We start from the raw sequence: 17,353 nt of genomic DNA on the forward strand, positions 1-17,353 counted from the left end.
TCACCCACCATGGGTGGTGTCTGTCCCCCATTTCAGCTCGGGTCCTCTACCAGAGGCCAGGAAGCTTGAGGGTTCTGCGCAGTATCCGTGCTGTTCCCAGCACTGCGCTTTTCTGGACCGAGATATCCGATGTTGTTCCCGGGATCTGTTGCAACCACTCGTCGAGTTTGGGGGTCACTGCCCCGAGTGCTCCGACCTCCACAGGCACGACTGTCACCTTTACCTTCCAGGCTCTCTCCAGCTCCTCTCTGAGCCCTTGGTATTTCTCCATTTTCTCATGTTCCTTCTTTCTGATGTTTCCATCACTCGGGACCGCTACATCCACGACAACGGCTTTCCTATCTTGACTATATATATACAGTAAAGTCTCGTTATATCGATATCGGATATATCGATAGTCCCGGTTATATCGATACTATTTCTATGCACGCACGGAGAAAATTACATGCAAACAGGGTCGGATATATGGATAGTCCCGGTTATATCGATATTTTTTCGGACTCCCTTGAATATCGATATAACGAGACTTTACTGTATATATATATATATATATATATATATATATATATATATATATATATAGTGATGTCATGAGAGGCTAGCTCTCAGCGGGACAGGACACGGAGCGCACTGGGCGACAGGTTTGGATTGGATATTGGATTGAGTCTGTGGTGGCATCAGCCATCCACTATGGCATTGTCTGCTGGTCAGGCAGCATCACCACCCGGGACAGAAAAAGACTGGAGCGCTTTGTCAAGCGGGCCAGTTCTGTCGTGGGCTGCTCGCTGGACTCTCTAGAGGAGGTGGGCAACAGACGGACGCTAGCTAAACTAAAAGCTATGACGGACAGCCCCTCCCACCTCCTCCTGCCCATCCTGACAGCTCTGGGTAGCTCCTTTAGCCAGAGACTATTACACCCGCGCTGCAAGAAGGAGAGGTACCGCCGCTCGTTCGTACCGACTGCTGTCAGGCTTCACAATTCCCAATGATCACATGTGAAAAAAAAAAAAAACTGGACACTTGTAAATATGGGTTGTTGCAATATATCTAAATGCATTTCTTGATTCTGCACTATGTACAGTCTTGTTTATAGAACGGTTTTTGCACATCTACATTTGCACAGTATACAGTTGACATTTTTATTTTGTTATGCTTAGAATATCTTGTTTTCTATCCTTTCACTCCCACCCCAACCCCATCCCTCTTCAATTGCTGCTGTGGACTGCAAATTTCCCCATTGCGGGACGAATAAAGGTATTCTGATTCTGATATTCTGATTCTGAATACAAACAAAGGATTCTGATATTCTGATTCTGAATACAAACAAAGGTTTTAATAAAGGGTTTCAGGGGGAATTCACAAGCAACAAAGGCAAGAATAGTGTCTCTTCCAATACTTAAATCATAATAAAGTCTCTTCTGAGGTGAAACTGAAGACAGAGTTCTTTTCCATGGGTTTCTAGGCCTCACTCCTCTTGATGTCCTTCTCAGGTAGCCTAGCCACCTTTAGCAAGGGTCCAAATCCAGTGTTCTGTCATCTGGTCCCAAGTGGCGATGAGTTCCATGCAGCAACCAGTTTCTCCACGGCGCACAGCAATGGAGCTTGTCTTCCCCGGCCTGCACACTCAGAGGCTTTCCGCCTTAAAAGCCTTGCCTGCCAATCAAGCCGTGATCAGCCACAGGTGTGGGGGTTGAACCGCTGCCTTCCACCATATGGGGCCAAAACTCTCTCTGGGTGAAGCCATCTTAGGGGGATGTATTTGCCCTCCAGAACCCAGCCACTCGTGACATCACACATCCCCCCCCTTGAGAGCGACGTCCTCGGCGGGGTGAAGGATGTGAAACAGGCAAGGAAGGCCTCCCTTCAGGAGAGGGCATCCGCATTGCCTTGGCGCTTTCCAGCCCTGTGGGCCACAGAAAAGTTAAAGGCCTGCAGGCTCAAAAACCACCTGGTTATTCTGCTGTTAGTCTCCCTGTTTCGAGCCATCCATTGTAGAGGAGCATGATCAGAGACCACCGTGAAACGTCTACCCAGGAGATAGAAGCGTAATGACTCCAGCGCCCATGTAATGGCAAGACACTCCTTTTCCACGGTGGAATAGTTCTTTTCCCTGGGCAACAGATTTCTACTAAGGTAAAGGTTGGGATGTTCCTCTCCTCCATGTACTTGCGAGAGTACGGCCCCCAGACCAACTTCTGATGCATCAGCTTGAGCAATGAAGTCCTTGCTGAAGTCTGGTGCCACCAGGATCGGACTGGAACACTGCGCCTGTTTTAGATTGATGAAGGACATTTCGGCCTCTGGGCTCCATTTCACCAACCGGGACTGTTTTTTGGTCGTCAATTCTGTCATGGGGGCTGCTATAGTAGCAAAGTCAGTAATAAAGCGTCTATAGTAGCCAGCCAGGCCTAAGAACGACCTCACCTGCGTCTTGGAAAGGGGCTGGGGCCAATCTTGTATAGCCCGTAGTTTTGCTTCTTGAGGCTTCACCAGCCCCCGTCCTATAGTGTAGCCCAGGTAGTTGGTCTCGCCAAATGCCAACCTGCACTTTTTCGGGTTTGCTGTGAGACCTGCTTTTCTGAGGGAGTCAATCACAGCTTGCACTCGTGGTAAGTGACTCTCCCAGTCGGGACTCTGTATGACGACATCATCCAAGTATGCTGCTGCGTACCTCTTGTGGGGGGTGAGTATATACTGGATTTGAACCTAGCTAAGGTGGCTAGGCTACATGACGAGGACGTCAAGAGGGGTGAGGCCTAGAGACTCTTGTAAAAAATTCTGTCTTCAGTTTTACCTCAGAAGAGACTTTATTTGGATTTAAGTAGCAGAAGAGACTTTATTTGGATTTAAGCATCAGAAGAGACTTTATTTTGATAAGTATTGGAGTGGACCCTGTGTTGCTTTGTGTAAGCGGGTTCGGTAAATGATACAACTTCTGGATAGAGTTGAGGTTCTTTATTAGGACGGCTGTGTTGGTTGGAGGGAGAAGGCAATTCACATGTGTGGCTCTCGTAGGCTCTCATCAGACTGACTTGCAGCAGCGCGCATGCTCCTTTGATCTAAAGCCAGGCATCACTAGTAGAACATGCAAATACGATTTGCTCATATCATTACATCTCCCTTTCTTAATGGAATTCTTTACTTTTAACAAATGTAATGAATTTAATTATGTCAGTAATTAGCAACCTTAAACTTGAATAAAGTATTTCTAAATTTTGCAACAATAAATGAAACATTCACATCATTTTTTTTTTTCCATGATCACTTAGAAAAACATGTTAAATGGTTTCAATCAGTCTCTCAGGTGGTTTCACTTTCCTTGAGGATTTTCAGATAGCATGTCCTGGATTTAGAGGTGTTACAACAGTCTCTGTTACAGTCTCTGTTCGTTGACTTGCTATGGTTGGTTCTTTGAGAAGATCTCGGCGGTTTCTTCTTAAAACAGCACCTTCCTCTGTCTGAATGTTGTATGACCTAGGTTGGACCTGACGCAGAACAGTTCCTTTCTGTGACCATGTGTCTGTTTTGTCTTTGTACCGTACTTGGTCACCGGTGTGTAGTTCAGGTAGGTTCCGTGTTCCTCTGTCATGGTAGAACTTTTGTTTTTGTTTCTGTTGTTCTTTCATCTTCCTCACTTTCTCCCCTTCCTTTGTCTTTAGCAGGTTTTCCGGGATGGGTAAGTTGGATCTCAGCACGCGTCCCATGAGTAGCTGGGCCGGGGACATACCACACTCGAGCGGCGTTGTGCGATACACCAGCAAGCTCTGGTAGAAATCCGTTCCACTGTCTGTTGCCTTGTACATCAGTCTTTTCACAGTCTTGACAGAACTTTCCACCAATCCATTGGATTGTGGAAAATGTGGACTTGAGGTTATGTGTTTAAAGTCCCACTCCTTTGCAAATTTTCTGAACTTCTCATTGGCGAATTGTGGACCGTTATCAGAAAACACTTGGTTTGCAATCCCGTTTCTAGCAAATATGGCCTTCATGCATGTTATCACTGCTTCTGCTGTTGTAGCTTGCAGTCTGCAAACTTCTGGATACAGGGAGTAGTAGTCTGTGACCAAAAGATAATCTTTACCTTGACACGAAAACAGGTCAGCACCCACCTTCTGGTATGGTCTTTCTGGTGCTTGGTGTGGGTGTAGTGGCTCTGCCGGTTGATTTGCTTGATATTTGAGGCAAATTGTACATCTCGACACTTGATCTGTGATGTCTTGATTCATTCTAGGCCAGAACATCAGTTGTCGTGCTCTTTTCTTGCACTTTTCAATTCCAAGATGTCCTTCATGGATCTTTTTGAGCATTTCACTTCTCAAAGTCTTTGGAATGACAATCTTACTGCCTTTGTATATGATGTCATCCACTACAGATAACTCCATCCTGTAGTTCCAATATTCTGCTGCGTCTGGTAAACAATTTTGTTTCACTTCGGGCCATCCATTTTTGATGATTTGTTTCAATTGTTTCAGTGTCTCATCCTTGTTTGTTTCCATCCGTATAATCTCCATCTTTGCATCTGCAACTGGCAATGCACTGGTGATCATGTGTACGTAAGCTTCGACTTCTTCATCCAGTTTAGCCTTCGAGTGCTCCTTCGGGTCAACAGCTCTGGATAGAGTGTCAGCTGTATACATCAGTTTTCCAGGGGTGTATGCGACCTTCAGTGAGTAACGTTGTAGCCTGATCATCATTCGCTGTATACGGAGTGGACAGTCATTTAGTGGCTTTTGAAACAATGCTATTAAGGGCTTGTGATCAGTCTCCACGCTGATTTCTTGTCCTGACACAAATTGATGAAATCTCTCACAGGCATACGTAATGCTGAGCAGTTCTTTTTCAATTTGTGCATAACGTGTTTCCGGATCCGTCATCGAACGCGATGCATATGCTACGGGTTGCCAGCCTTCATGTTTTTGTAGAAGTACTGCTACAAGCCCACTCTGTGATGCATCCGATGATATTTTGATTGTTTTTTCTGGATCATAGAATGTCAGTACTGGTTCCTCTGTGAGCAGCTTCCTCAGTTCATTCCATGCCTTTTCATGCTCATGATTCCATTGCCATTCTATCTTCTTCTCAGTTAGTTGTCTCAGTGGGGCCATCTTTTCTGACAGGTTGGGTATAAATTTTCCCATGAAAGTGATCATCCCATTAAACCGTTGCACATCTTTTTTGCATTGTGGCCTTGGCATGTTTTCTATAGCAGACACTTTTCGTGGGTCTGGTCTGATACCTTCACTGCTTAGGATATCTCCCAGAAATGTCAATTCTGTTGTACCTAGCTGACATTTCTCTTTATTCAGCTTCAGGTTTGCTTTTCTTGTTGCTTCTAGCACAGCTTTCAGTCTCTCGTCATGTTGAACTCTGGTGGCACCCCAAATGATGATGTCATCCATCGAGGTATCAACTCCTTCCAAGTGCTCATATATCATGTTGATTGTTTTGTGATAAACTTCAGGAGCTGAAGCAATTCCAAAAGGTAGTCTTAGGAATCTGTATCTTCCAAACGGAGTGTTGAAAGTACATAGTTTGGAACTTGGCTCATCCAGCTTCATTTGCCAAAATCCTGAAGAAGCATCTAGCTTGCTGAAATACTTTGCCTTTGAAAACTGTGCCATAATCTCTTCACGAGTAGGTAGCTTGAAGTGTTCTCTCTTGATGGCTCTGTTTAGATCTCTGGGATCCAGGCATATTCTGAGTTTTCCGTTCTTTTTCTCTACGACAACGAGGGAACTCACCCATTCAGTCGGCTCATCAATTTTCTTTATCACATGCCTGCTCTCCATGTTGTCCAATTCTGATTTTAGCTGCTTTTGAAGAGCAAAGGGGACTTTCCTGCATGGATGTATCACTGGTGGCACACTTTTGTCCACTCTGATTGTGTGTTCTCCTGGTAGGCAGCCTAACCCTTGAAACAAGTCTTTGTACTGCTCAATCAGTTGATCATATGCTGTCTCTTTTTGTCTATCCACAACAAAAACTCTCTTCACTAGGTGTAGTCTCTCACATGCCGACAATCCTAGTAGACCCTGCACATCCCTTGGAACTATGATGAAAGATAGCTTATGTAATTGGCCTTTATGTGTCACATTCACAATGCATTTTCCTTTCATTGGTATGACTGAACCCGCATAAGCTGTTACTTTCATATTTGCTTTATGTATTTTTGGTCTCGGCCTGATCTTCATGAAATCAGTCTCTGAAATGACATTCACATTGGCTCCAGTACCCAATTTGAATTTTAGATGAATGTTGTTCACTTTCAGCGTAGTGATCCAATCTCTTTCTTCTCTTTCATCTTTTACAGCATTCACATAAAGTTCCTCCACTTCATAATGATCATCTACTGCATCTACCTTGCCTTTCACGTCTTGGTTCCTGCAGCAACGAGCATAGTGATTTGCTTTGTCGCAGTTTTTACATATTTTCCCATATGCTGGACATTGCTTTGGGGGATGTTGCGTACCACAACAAGTACAAGATTTTTGTTTGAGTATCCTATTTTTGTTGGGTTTTCTCACTCTTGCTTTGATCTCAGCAGTCTTGTTTTTGTTGAATCTGTGTGCATTTCTTTCCACTGCATCCACGTTGCAGCTAGAATCATTTAGCAACTCTTTAGCCTGTGATTTAACAGTCTCAGCGGCTCTACACAGTGCTGAGGCTTTTTCCAGGTCCAGATCTGATTCTCGAAGTAGCCTTTCTCTCTGTTTATTATCTGTAATGCCACACACTATTCTCTTTGATCAGTGATTCTGTTAATCCACCGAACTCACATGTCTTTGATCTGTTTCTCAGCTCATTTGCATATTGGTCAATAGTTTCTCCAACTGTCTGTACACATGTGAAGAATCTGTGCCTTTCAAACGTCACATTGCGTTTCGGAATGCAGTAAGCTTCAAACTTTTCCATTATTTTTGACAGCTTCATTTTGTCATCCTCAGCATCAAATGTGAAGTTATTGTAGACCTCTAGAGCTTCCTCTCCCACAACGTGCAAAAACATGGATGCTTTCATCTTTGAATGGCTTTCATCAGCTCCAATTGCAGACAAATACAGTTCAAAACGTTGCTTAAATCTCTTCCAATTTTCAGCCACGTTACCTGTTAGCTGCAGAGCTGTGGGTGGACGTAAAGCTTCCATTTCTGCCGTTTTCTGCCGTGGGTTGTACTCAATGTCTTTCCTCCGTGGAATCTTTCGTTCCAAGTCCTTTTATCGTCCTCTTGTCTTCCAGACCAATTCTGACACCATGTGTTGCTTTGTGTAAGCGGGTTCGGTAAATGATACAACTTCTGGATAGAGTTGAGGTTCTTTATTAGGACGGCTGTGTTGGTTGGAGGGAGAAGGCAATTCACATGTGTGGCTCTCGTAGGCTCTCATCAGACTGACTTGCAGCAGCGCGCATGCTCCTTTGATCTAAAGCCAGGCATCACTAGTAGAACATGCAAATACAATTTGCTCATATCATTACAGAGGAGACACTATTCAAACCTTTGTTGCTTGTGAATTCCCCCTGGAACCCTTGATTAAAATCTTTTGTTTGTATCCAAACCCGTCGCCCATTGCACTTCTTGTCCCATCCCACTGAGAGCTAGACTCTCATGATATCACAATATATATATTATGAGTTTTTTACAAGAGTCTCTAGGCCTCACCCCTCTTGACGTCCTCGTCATGTAGCCTAGCCACCTTACCTAGGTTCAAATCCAGTGTCCAGTCGTGTGGTCCCAACTGGCAATGAGTTCCACGCAGCAATCAACTTCTTCACAGAGCACAGCAATCGAGCTTGTCTTTCCACAAACTCCACACTCAGAGGCTCTCTGCCTTAAGAGCCCTGCTTTCCAATCAAGCCCTGATCAGCTGCAGGTGTGTGGGTTTAATTGCTGCCTTCCACCAGGTGGGGCCAAGACTCTCTCTGGGTGGAGCCATCTTAGGGGGATGTATTTGCCCTCCAGGACCCAGCCTCTCGTGACATCACAATATATATATATATATATATATATATATATATATATATATATATATATATATATATACAGTAAAGTCTCGTTATATCGATATCGGATATATCGATAGTCCCGGTTATATCGATACTATTTCTGTGCACGCACGGAGAAAATTACATGCAAACAGGGTCGGATATATCGATAGTCCCGGTTATATCGATATTTTTCGGACTCCCTTGGATATCGATATAACGAGACTTTACTGTATATATATATATATATATATATATATATATATATATATATATATATATATATATATATATATATATATATATATATATATATATATATATATATATATATATATATATATATATATATATATATATATATCAGTGACGTGAGGTTCATGGCTGGTGAGGCACTGACGTCATCATAGTCAGATTTACAAACATTAACTCTACAGAGTAGTTTATTCACCATTTGATTGGCAACAGTTAACATATTTTGTTTAAAATTTCATGTCAGCATTCTTTATATATACAAACTGTAGCATAGAAAAAATAATAAAAAAAAACGTTTTTATCGTGTTACCTTTAGTCCATGGGCCGCTCCTTCTGAAGAAAGGCATCGATAACTTCTTTGTAGAAGCCTTCCTTATCTTTCTTCAGTTTTAAAAGTCCCCCTGTCTCAACGGAGATCACTGCCAGTGAAGAAAGTCGTCCTTGATCAGTCCTGTTCCGACTGTATGTTTTCAGTGCTGAGAATGACAATCTCGTCTACTTCTACAGCAATAAATGGGGCTGCACCGATCTCCTTTTAAATGTCATTTCTAATGACATCACCAACTGCTTCAATTAAATCGTTCTGTATTCTGTTTCACAGGCTAGAAAATACAGTGGATATCGCAAAATGACTCGCTAGCCTGTCATCTTTCTCAGCGAAAGCATGTAATAGTTCAACATAGTTGCCACGATGAGCAGAGCCTTTACTTTAATCATTTCCACGAAATGCCAGCTGTTGTTTGGCAAGGAAGCAGGTGGCATTGATGAGATATTTTAAAATCTCCCGCTTCTCCTTTACCTTAGCATTGTGGATGCTGATGTTGAGTCTTCGCTCATTTTTGATGAGGCTCCGTTGTAAATTTTTCAGGTCGCAAGATCCCATTTGAGTCCAGACATTGTCACAAATTGAGAACAGAAGGCAGGAAAAGCAGAAAAGGCGGTTTCTTGCTGGACATCCACATAGCCAGCCTTTTCGTGTGTACCAGTCCGCCTGAAAAGAGCGATTATTGTGTCCCGTTGTCTGAAGCAAACCCTTTAGCTCCGGTGTTGGTCTTCCTTTAATTATTACCTCCTGCTTCGACTGAAAGTCCAGTTTAGGAAATTCTTTCAATTTAGATATGTAATCCTCCATTCTGAAAGTGAGGGCAAGCAACACGAAAAAATGACTGCAGGGTTGCACTTTACTTGCTAACTGTTTACTGTAGCTTTCTGTCTCTAATTCTATTATTCTGCAGACGTGTAGTAAGAAGTATCTCTGGAATCACAAGCGCCCCCTGCCTGTCATGAGGCGGGAGAACTGTGTGCCTCACTTACGCACAGCGTTTTGATGAAAATAAAATAAAATAAACACGAGTACAGTGTTTATAATGTACAATGACTCTACATTATATACACCAGCTAAACTGTAGAAATTTAGTTCATATACTAAACGTGTTTGAACGCTTTAATAGCGATATGCCAGTGACGTGCGGTGAGGTTCATGGCTGGTGAGGCACTGACGTCATCAATGATGTCACCGCTCATCTCTACTTAGAATTTGAACGGTAAATTCAGCGATTTTGAAAAAAATCCTAAAACGGTGAAGTTAAATGGACAAGAACTAAAGTACAAATCACTAAATACATCTAATTGTTTAATTTATTTTTTAATTTGATATTTCCATGACAGCTTTCCATGATGACAGGTGAGGCAGTGCCTCACCTGTCATCATGGAAAGCTGTCACACCTGCCTCCACTGATATATATATACATATATATATATATATACATATATACATATATATATATATATAGTGGCTGCTCGGTAGTCGAGTGGTTAGCCGGTTCGCGTCCCGCCCCGGCGTCCCTGTGTGGAGTTTGCATGTTCTCCCCGGGTCCGTGTGGGTTTTCTCCGGGTCCTCCGGTTTCCTCCCACATTCCAAAAACATGCATGGCAGGCAGATTGAACACTCCAAATTGTCCCTAGGTGTGAGTGTGAGAGTGACTGTCTTTGTGTGCCCTGCGATTGGCTGGCAACCAATTCAGGGTGTCCCTCGCCTCGTGCCCAAAGACAGCTGAGATAGGCTCCAGCACCCCCCGCGACCCTACTGAGGAATAAGCGGTACAGAAAATGGATGGATGGATATATAAATATAGTCAAGATAGCTAACAAATATAAATCCCAAAAAAAGGGAAATTTGTTATTATCGATCACTTTTTTTTTGCTTTATTGTTATTGCTGTGTTTTAATTTTGTTGATTGGTTGTTTTCATTGTTGAATAATTTGCAGTTACAAAAGGATGTTGTTATACAAATTGGCCACAAGGCATTCTGTATTCAAATGTTCAATTTCAAATGTTTTTAAATGTTATAAAAATATTAAAGATGCAAGTTACAAAAAAACAGAGAAAAACATTTTCAAAAAATAAAAATAGATCATTCAATTAACTTATTCACTGGCATTGACAAATTTATTCAGGAATTGAAAATAGGACGTCGAGCGCCATTCCCAAATTTGTTTGGTTTTGTTTTTTCATGCTTGGGTGCCAATAAAGCGCTGGCCATGGCCTATGCCAATGACCTTCTGCAATGTTTTTTTCTTTTCCACAAGGCATCATTTCCCTTTTTTGCCATGTTAGCACTTTGTACCCGCTTCAGCGCTATATAAACCAATATGTATGTTTTGAAATGTATTTTGGACAGTCACCCTCATTTCAAGCACATATAACTCCAGACCCATCGAATTTAGTAATTAACTCTTTTTTCGATGAAAGAAGAGTGTCTAAGGTTTCTAACAGTGTATTAAATGATGATGTGAACCTAAAACTCAATTTTCTGTGGGTCCTGGAATTCAAGTGACAATGACAAAAACCCTGGCACTGCAGTGGACACATTTTTGCACGTCTGGAAGTGAATGAGGTAATAAGCCTCCTTTAATTACAACTTTTTCTGTTTTTTTTTCAGTGTGGTCCCTTTCACACATTTAACCTGGTGCCAAAAATCACCCAATTTTCGTGGTCCCATCATGACAAACGTAGGAGAGCATCATGTCGACCATGTTCTTGACGATGGCCCTTGGAGGGTGTAGGTCGTGAGGTTCATGGTGCGCCACGACCATCTGCCAGGCATCCACCAATATAACGTCAAGACCCTTAAACATGGTGCGCAGTATGGTGTCGAGCTGCAGCGTAAACCAGTCACTGTTGTAGAAGCTGATGTCGCGTTCCAGCGCCTGAGGGTTGGCCGTGCGGACCAGCACCACCGTCCCCGGTGCCCTGTCCAGGAGTCGTACCACCGCCTTGCGGATATGCTGAAGGCGACGTATGTACACCTCCGCGGGGAAGGTGCCGAAGTGAGCCCAGATGCTGAGCGCCACCACCGTGTTGGGACCGCCGGACAGGCGGTCCAACTCGTTGGCGATGTAGCGCAACTCGCTGGTCTTGACGGCGAAGATGCGAATGGGTGGGCCGTGGAAGCGGTACTTCAGCAGAATTTTGTGGGTGTTGTCCACCGCCATTAAGGGCCCCACCTTTTTGTTACTCTGAAGGTCGAATTCCTTCATCTCTGCACAGGAAACATTTGGTTAGTAGCAATTGGAGGCCATGTCGCTTTCGCAAGAGCATGGATGGTACGGAATGACTGCGGGATTGTCAGAAAAAGAAAATTACTGGGGATAAAAAAGCCAGTGGTGTGTAATATTGTTTCCGGAACATTAAAGGACGATGACACCATTTTTTTGTTTCCTAACTGACACCAGAAAAACGTTTTATAGCATCTAAAATACCCAAAACACACAGGCTGATATTTTTAGTGAAATGAAAAACACCAATAAAAATGACTTAAAATGTGCTATTACTGCAAAAAAATTCAGCTGCAAATTGGGCATTTTCAGAAAGTCCCTCCCCCAGTTTGTGATATCACGCCAAGACGTCTAGCATTGCTAGGGAATCAAAACAATTGCTTCAGATTGAGAAAATGCTTTCTTGTTACACATCCAGTTATGAATATGATTCAAATAGATCTGAAGAGGAAAGCATAAATGTTTGCAATTGATTAAAGAAGTTCTTCTGTGTCATTTTGAGGCATCAGGCATCATACTGATGTATGTCGGTTGTCCTTTAAAGTTTAAAGGACAACCGACGTCTCCAGACAATTTGTGTCCATAATTCGTAAAATGGCTTCAAATGACTTCTACTGAGCGTATTTTACAAAGATTCCACCGCATATAGCTCAGTGGTGGGCCGTCAGAGCCAGCAAGGCCTTCTCTGCTGGACTAACATAATCAGACATCATTATCATAATTATAATAAAATTCAATTTCATTAAAAAAGTATTTTTTCTAAATATATATATAATTATTCTACATACTGTTTTCTTGATGTTATATTATATCCATTTGGTTATGCTCCTTTCAGTGTTGTAGTTTTAGGTCAGAGTTTTCAATCCAATCAGAATTCAGACAGCTTGTGTCACCAGGCTGTATGAAATCTGACCGACGCCTTCAGAATCAACAGTGAGGGCGTCTGTGCGCTGTACAAGAACGGGCACATGTAGTTGATAGATAGTTGCGATAGCCAATCAGATCACGAGTTGGCACAGTAAGGCAAGCTAGAGGGCCTCGCGTTGAACATGACATGTACACGTCCTGTGATTGGATACTCACTTTACCTCAGCCCTCAGCGGAGGCAGCCCTATGCAAATCAACCAAGCTACAACAGAACAGACCCGGAAACTTTAGCAGAAAAACCAAGTACGTATATCTACTCGCTTTTTTAACCCACAATGGCTGAAGGAGAGGACAACTCGCTGTCGCATGTTGCCTATGCCTATTCTCAAGAACAAATGAAAAAGATTTGTTTACTTTTATTTTCAACAAATAGTTCGTTTTGTGAATGTCTTGTTGTTGTTCTTATATTAAACTGACGTTTTGTAATTTAGCGTAAAATCTTGTTAAAGATTGCATATTCTTGGTGGACTTCATAAAACTTTGTGGACAAATGATTTTAAATTTCCATTCATTTTTAAGTGTTTGCAGTAACCTGTGTTGTAGACGATTAAGGTGATGCCACACCCAGTACTGCGTGCGTGTGCTTTTGTAAATGATATCTCCAGCCGTTGTGTGATAAATTACGGCACAGGTGTCAAAGTCAAGGCCCGCGGGCCAAATCCTGCCCGCCACATCATTTTTTTCGGCCCGCGAAAGCAAATCAAACTTGTTAAATTCCATGATGATTGCTAAAATCTGAGCCAAAATTTCATATTTTTGGATGTCAACCACAATAAAAGTCATTATTCTTGACTTCAGATTTGAAAATGAATTATTCATTAATTTGCTGTGTGCTCTATATGTAATATTTGAAGGGATTTAAACATTCTAATGGGTTCCCCAAATTCATAACGGCCCTCGAGAGGAAACCATAACTACAATGTGGCCCGCGGCAAAAAATGACTTTGACACCCCTGAATTACGGTATTACGAGGGATATTTGTTCAAGTCGGACTAAGCAGGACTTCACTGAAGGCCTAGGTGTGAAATGCACAGACCGCCACTGATATAGCTATATTTTACGTTTCAAGACTCGCGCTGAATATTCAGGAAGTCTTGTTTTTGAGTTGGTAACGATACCTACCATGACGTCACGGTAGGTATTGTCACTGACCGAGAAAGCGACACACAATGCATTTTGGGTACTTTGTTTGGTCTGAAAACTTCGTGTTTATCCGTGTTGATGGCGAAATTAGAAGAACGCATAAATCACGCGATGGTGAATCGTTGTGTGTAACACCAAGACGACTATTTGATACAAGTTGACACAAATTCCCAGTCGGCAAATCAGCCCATTTCCAACGGAGCTTGGGCGCCATCTTGTGGATTTTCTGGGACGCTACATTGGAGTCCTGACGGCTCGAATTCACACGGAAGGACTTCTTTAATCGATTGCAAACATTTATGCTTTCCTCTTCAGAACTATTTGAATCATATTCATAACTGGATGAGTAACAAGAAAGCATCTTCTCCGAATCTGAACCCATTGTTTTGATTCTAGAGCTAGGCAATGTATCTCGTTCGTAAATTGGGGAGCGTCTGTACAAAACCCATACTTCTTAAAAGTGACACGAGTATCAATACTGTAGCATTTGAATCCTTTTTCCTCCACCACCTGAAACAAACGGCCACAACGCAATGAGACAGAAGCACTCACCTGGAAGAACAGAGAGGAGGTACTCGTACCACTGGCGCATGGTGGAGTCGCCGTACATGTAGACCATCTTGCTGGTCAAACACTGAGTGATGGCGGACGCTCCGTCAAATTGGCGCATGGGGACGCCACCCAATGACTTCCACGAGTCCTGGTAGTAGTACCCAGACGTTGCCAGCTTCACAGGATCCGTTTTTTGACTGGCATTTTCTTCAATGACAGCAGATACAATGATGTGACTAAATAGCCATTTCAGAAAAAGTGAAATATTGGTCTAAAGCGCCGCAGTACCTTTCCTGGGAGGCAGTACAGTGATGGTGTCTGTTGTGGAAGCGTGGATGGGAACTTTAACGTTCACCTTACTGATGTAAAAAAAAACAATTGGAAAGGTGATATGGAATAGACAGAATAGAAGTTATCATATTTAAGAAATGTCATGCTGTTGTATGCTTCTTTGGCCGAACACTAGGCCCACAATGGAAGCACAGAAAATCTGTGGTTAATCTGAGGTGAACAGACACAGCCTGTTAAACTGTCATCGTCAAGTAGGCGATCTAGCCTTGGGCAGAATTTAGGACTTGGTAAACTTCTTCACAGGAAGAGCTCATTAGCCAGGTTACAAATCTATCAGGGGTGTGGAGTGGGACATCCAGGGGTGTGGTATTCAAATCAAGAAGACTGTGTTTTACTAAACTATCACTTAAAGGACAACCGACATCACATTTTTTGTTTCCTAACTGACATCAGTTGACACTAATTCCCAGCAGACAAATCAGTCAATTTCCAACGGAGCTTGGGCGCCATCTTGTGCATTTTCTGGGACGCTACATTGGAGTCCAGATGCCTCAAAATGACACGGAAGGACTTCTTTAATCGATTGCAAACATTTATGCTTTCCTCTTCAGAACTATTTGAATCATATTCATAACTGGATGAGTAACAAGAAAGCATCTTCTCCGAATCTGAAGCCATTGTTTTGATTCGAGAGCAAGGCGAAGACGTCCTGGCGTGACGTCACGAACAAGGGGACGGGACCTTCTGAAACTCGGCATCTCTGAGGTCATTTTGAAGTAGTTTTGGGACACGTTCACTCATTTTTATTGGTGTTTTACATTTGACTAAAAATATCAGCCTGTTTGTTTTGGGTATTTTAGATGCTATAAAACGTTTTTCTGATGTCAGTTAGGAAACGAAAAATTGTGTCGGTTGTCCTTTAAATTTGCATATACTCTCAATAAATAGCTTGGCAGAGGGCTGCGGAAGTTGGGCATCGGTCATGAATGGCTCCGTTCCCTGCAGGCAGTAAAAGACAATCAATCTTCCTGTGTTCGAGCCTTTGTTCACAGTGTCCGAACTAACATCTGTGACAAAAGGTCAAGTGGGGCTCAACTCCTTTGAAATACCTTTAGGGCAGCTTTTGTTGATCATTTCAGTTTACAGTACAAACCTTTGGAAGAGCAAAGCTTCTTTGTTGGTGATGAGGTTTTTCTGGTAGCCTCCCATGGCATGGGTGATTCTAGCATCGCAGCTGAGCGTTTTAGGCTTGTAACAATACCACGGCTCGCCAGTGTGAAGGTCCGTGTAGTTGCAAAGCTGCCCCTGGTCCTGCGGCAGGCACACGTTGCAAACTGTGGTCTCGGAAAGAAGGCCGCGGCGAAAGAGGCTGACGAAAAACACCCGATCGGGCCTTTCCTTCCTCAGCCTCAGCAGCACGGCGACGGCCTCGCTCGAGTGCACCATTGTGACCTCAACCTGAGCCGTCCCCTCCCACAGTAGCGGGAATCGAACGGCATAAAGGCCGTTCTTCAGGTCCACCACCTGGCCGGCAACCCCCGCCTTGTATTTTGGCGAGTGCAACCGAGCCAGCAGAACATCGCCGCCGTAGCGTTTGGGTCGACCCTCGAAGTCACGCAGGTGGATGAGCACTTCCAGCTGGTCGCCCACATACCAACGCTGGTCGTTTTTGGCGGGGACAATTGTAAAAAGGCTGTGGGCCGGGTCACTTGTCTGGCTGAGGGTGGGTAGTGCGGAACCAGAGGGCAGTTGGGGCCAGGCAATGAGATCCAACAGGTCCTGCTTCTCCAACTCTTCTGAGGGTGATGGTGGCTGGACCAGATGTGAACAGAAGTTGTGGTTGTGGTGAAATGTTAGCGAGCTTGTCCTGCTGATTGACTGATCGGTGCTCTGGGACTTGTACAGCATTGTTTGATTCTTCCATTTCTGAAGAGATGACATTTTTAACAATACAGTGAGACCTCAACTTACAAACACCTTATCTTACAAACTTTTCGTCTTACAAACGTCAAATTTCTGAAAATTAAACCTTATAATAAGCACTATTTTCATAATGCACACCCACCACGGCTGGCGGAGTGATCTTTGGCGGAAGCACACGACCGAACAGCATCAGAGGTTAAGTTACCAACAGTCCTTATGGAAGGTGACTCTCCTTCCATAAGCCATCAACGACCATCAAAAAGGTAAATAAAACTTTATTTTACAGCACAGTTTATTTCTTTAATTACAGTCCATATGTAATGCGACTCTCTTTCCAAACAGCAATTCCCTTTGACTTTCGACCTCCAACGCCATTCCATCAAGCCATAAATGACAATCACAAATGTAAATAAAGTCACTTTATGATACAATGCAGTGTATTTCTTTCATTACAATACAATAGCACATTTAATATACATAGAATAAGGTATGTTGTGCGTAGTTTTAAGGCTTATTTCGTTGAAAAGTATATTTTATGGAAACCCGGGAACGGATTATTCCCATTTTAATGGTTTCCTATGGGATTTTTTTTTTGAGATACACACTTTTCGCCTTACACACTCTGTCTGGGAACCAATTAAGTTCACAAGTTGAGGTCTCACTGTAGTTTGAATCATTGAGAGGATTTGCAAAAAAGGGTACATGCAGTGAGAGACCATTAGGT

The 17,353-nt window shown here is 43.0% G+C and overlaps 2 protein-coding genes across 2 annotated transcripts in view; both read right to left on the minus strand.

Moving 5' to 3' along the window:
- Positions 1–17,353, minus strand: part of akap19 (A-kinase anchoring protein 19) — a 176,024-nt gene that overhangs the window by 120,046 nt on the left and 38,625 nt on the right. The window lies entirely within an intron of this gene.
- On the minus strand, positions 11,214–16,647 carry LOC148894450 (NXPE family member 3-like). The gene is made up of 4 exons (XM_089002166.1): positions 15,860–16,647; positions 14,704–14,774; positions 14,416–14,622; positions 11,214–11,776 (listed from the first exon to the last, which is right to left on the minus strand). The coding sequence occupies exons 1-4, from the start codon at positions 16,645–16,647 to the stop codon at positions 11,214–11,216; spliced, it is 1,629 nt and encodes a 542-aa protein (XP_088858292.1).

Source organism: Hippocampus bargibanti, linkage group LG08 (genome assembly GCF_051943395.1).
Source record: "Hippocampus bargibanti isolate YZ-2025 linkage group LG08, ASM5194339v1, whole genome shotgun sequence".
Classification (NCBI taxonomy): domain Eukaryota; kingdom Metazoa; phylum Chordata; class Actinopteri; order Syngnathiformes; family Syngnathidae; genus Hippocampus; species Hippocampus bargibanti.

What these genes read in the sequence shown, in the direction of transcription:
- LOC148894450 (XM_089002166.1), bottom strand. Translation starts at nt 16,647, where the DNA reads ATGTCATCTCTTCAGAAATGGAAGAATCAAACAATGCTGTACAAGTCC. An exon ending in GAAGCTTTGCTCTTCCAAAG is followed by an intron (nt 14,775 to 15,859) that starts GTTTGTACTGTA and finishes TTTTTACATCAG; the next exon opens with TAAGGTGAACGTTAAAGTTC. An exon ending in CCTCCTCTCTGTTCTTCCAG is followed by an intron (nt 11,777 to 14,415) that starts GTGAGTGCTTCT and finishes TTTCCTGTGCAG; the next exon opens with AGATGAAGGAATTCGACCTT.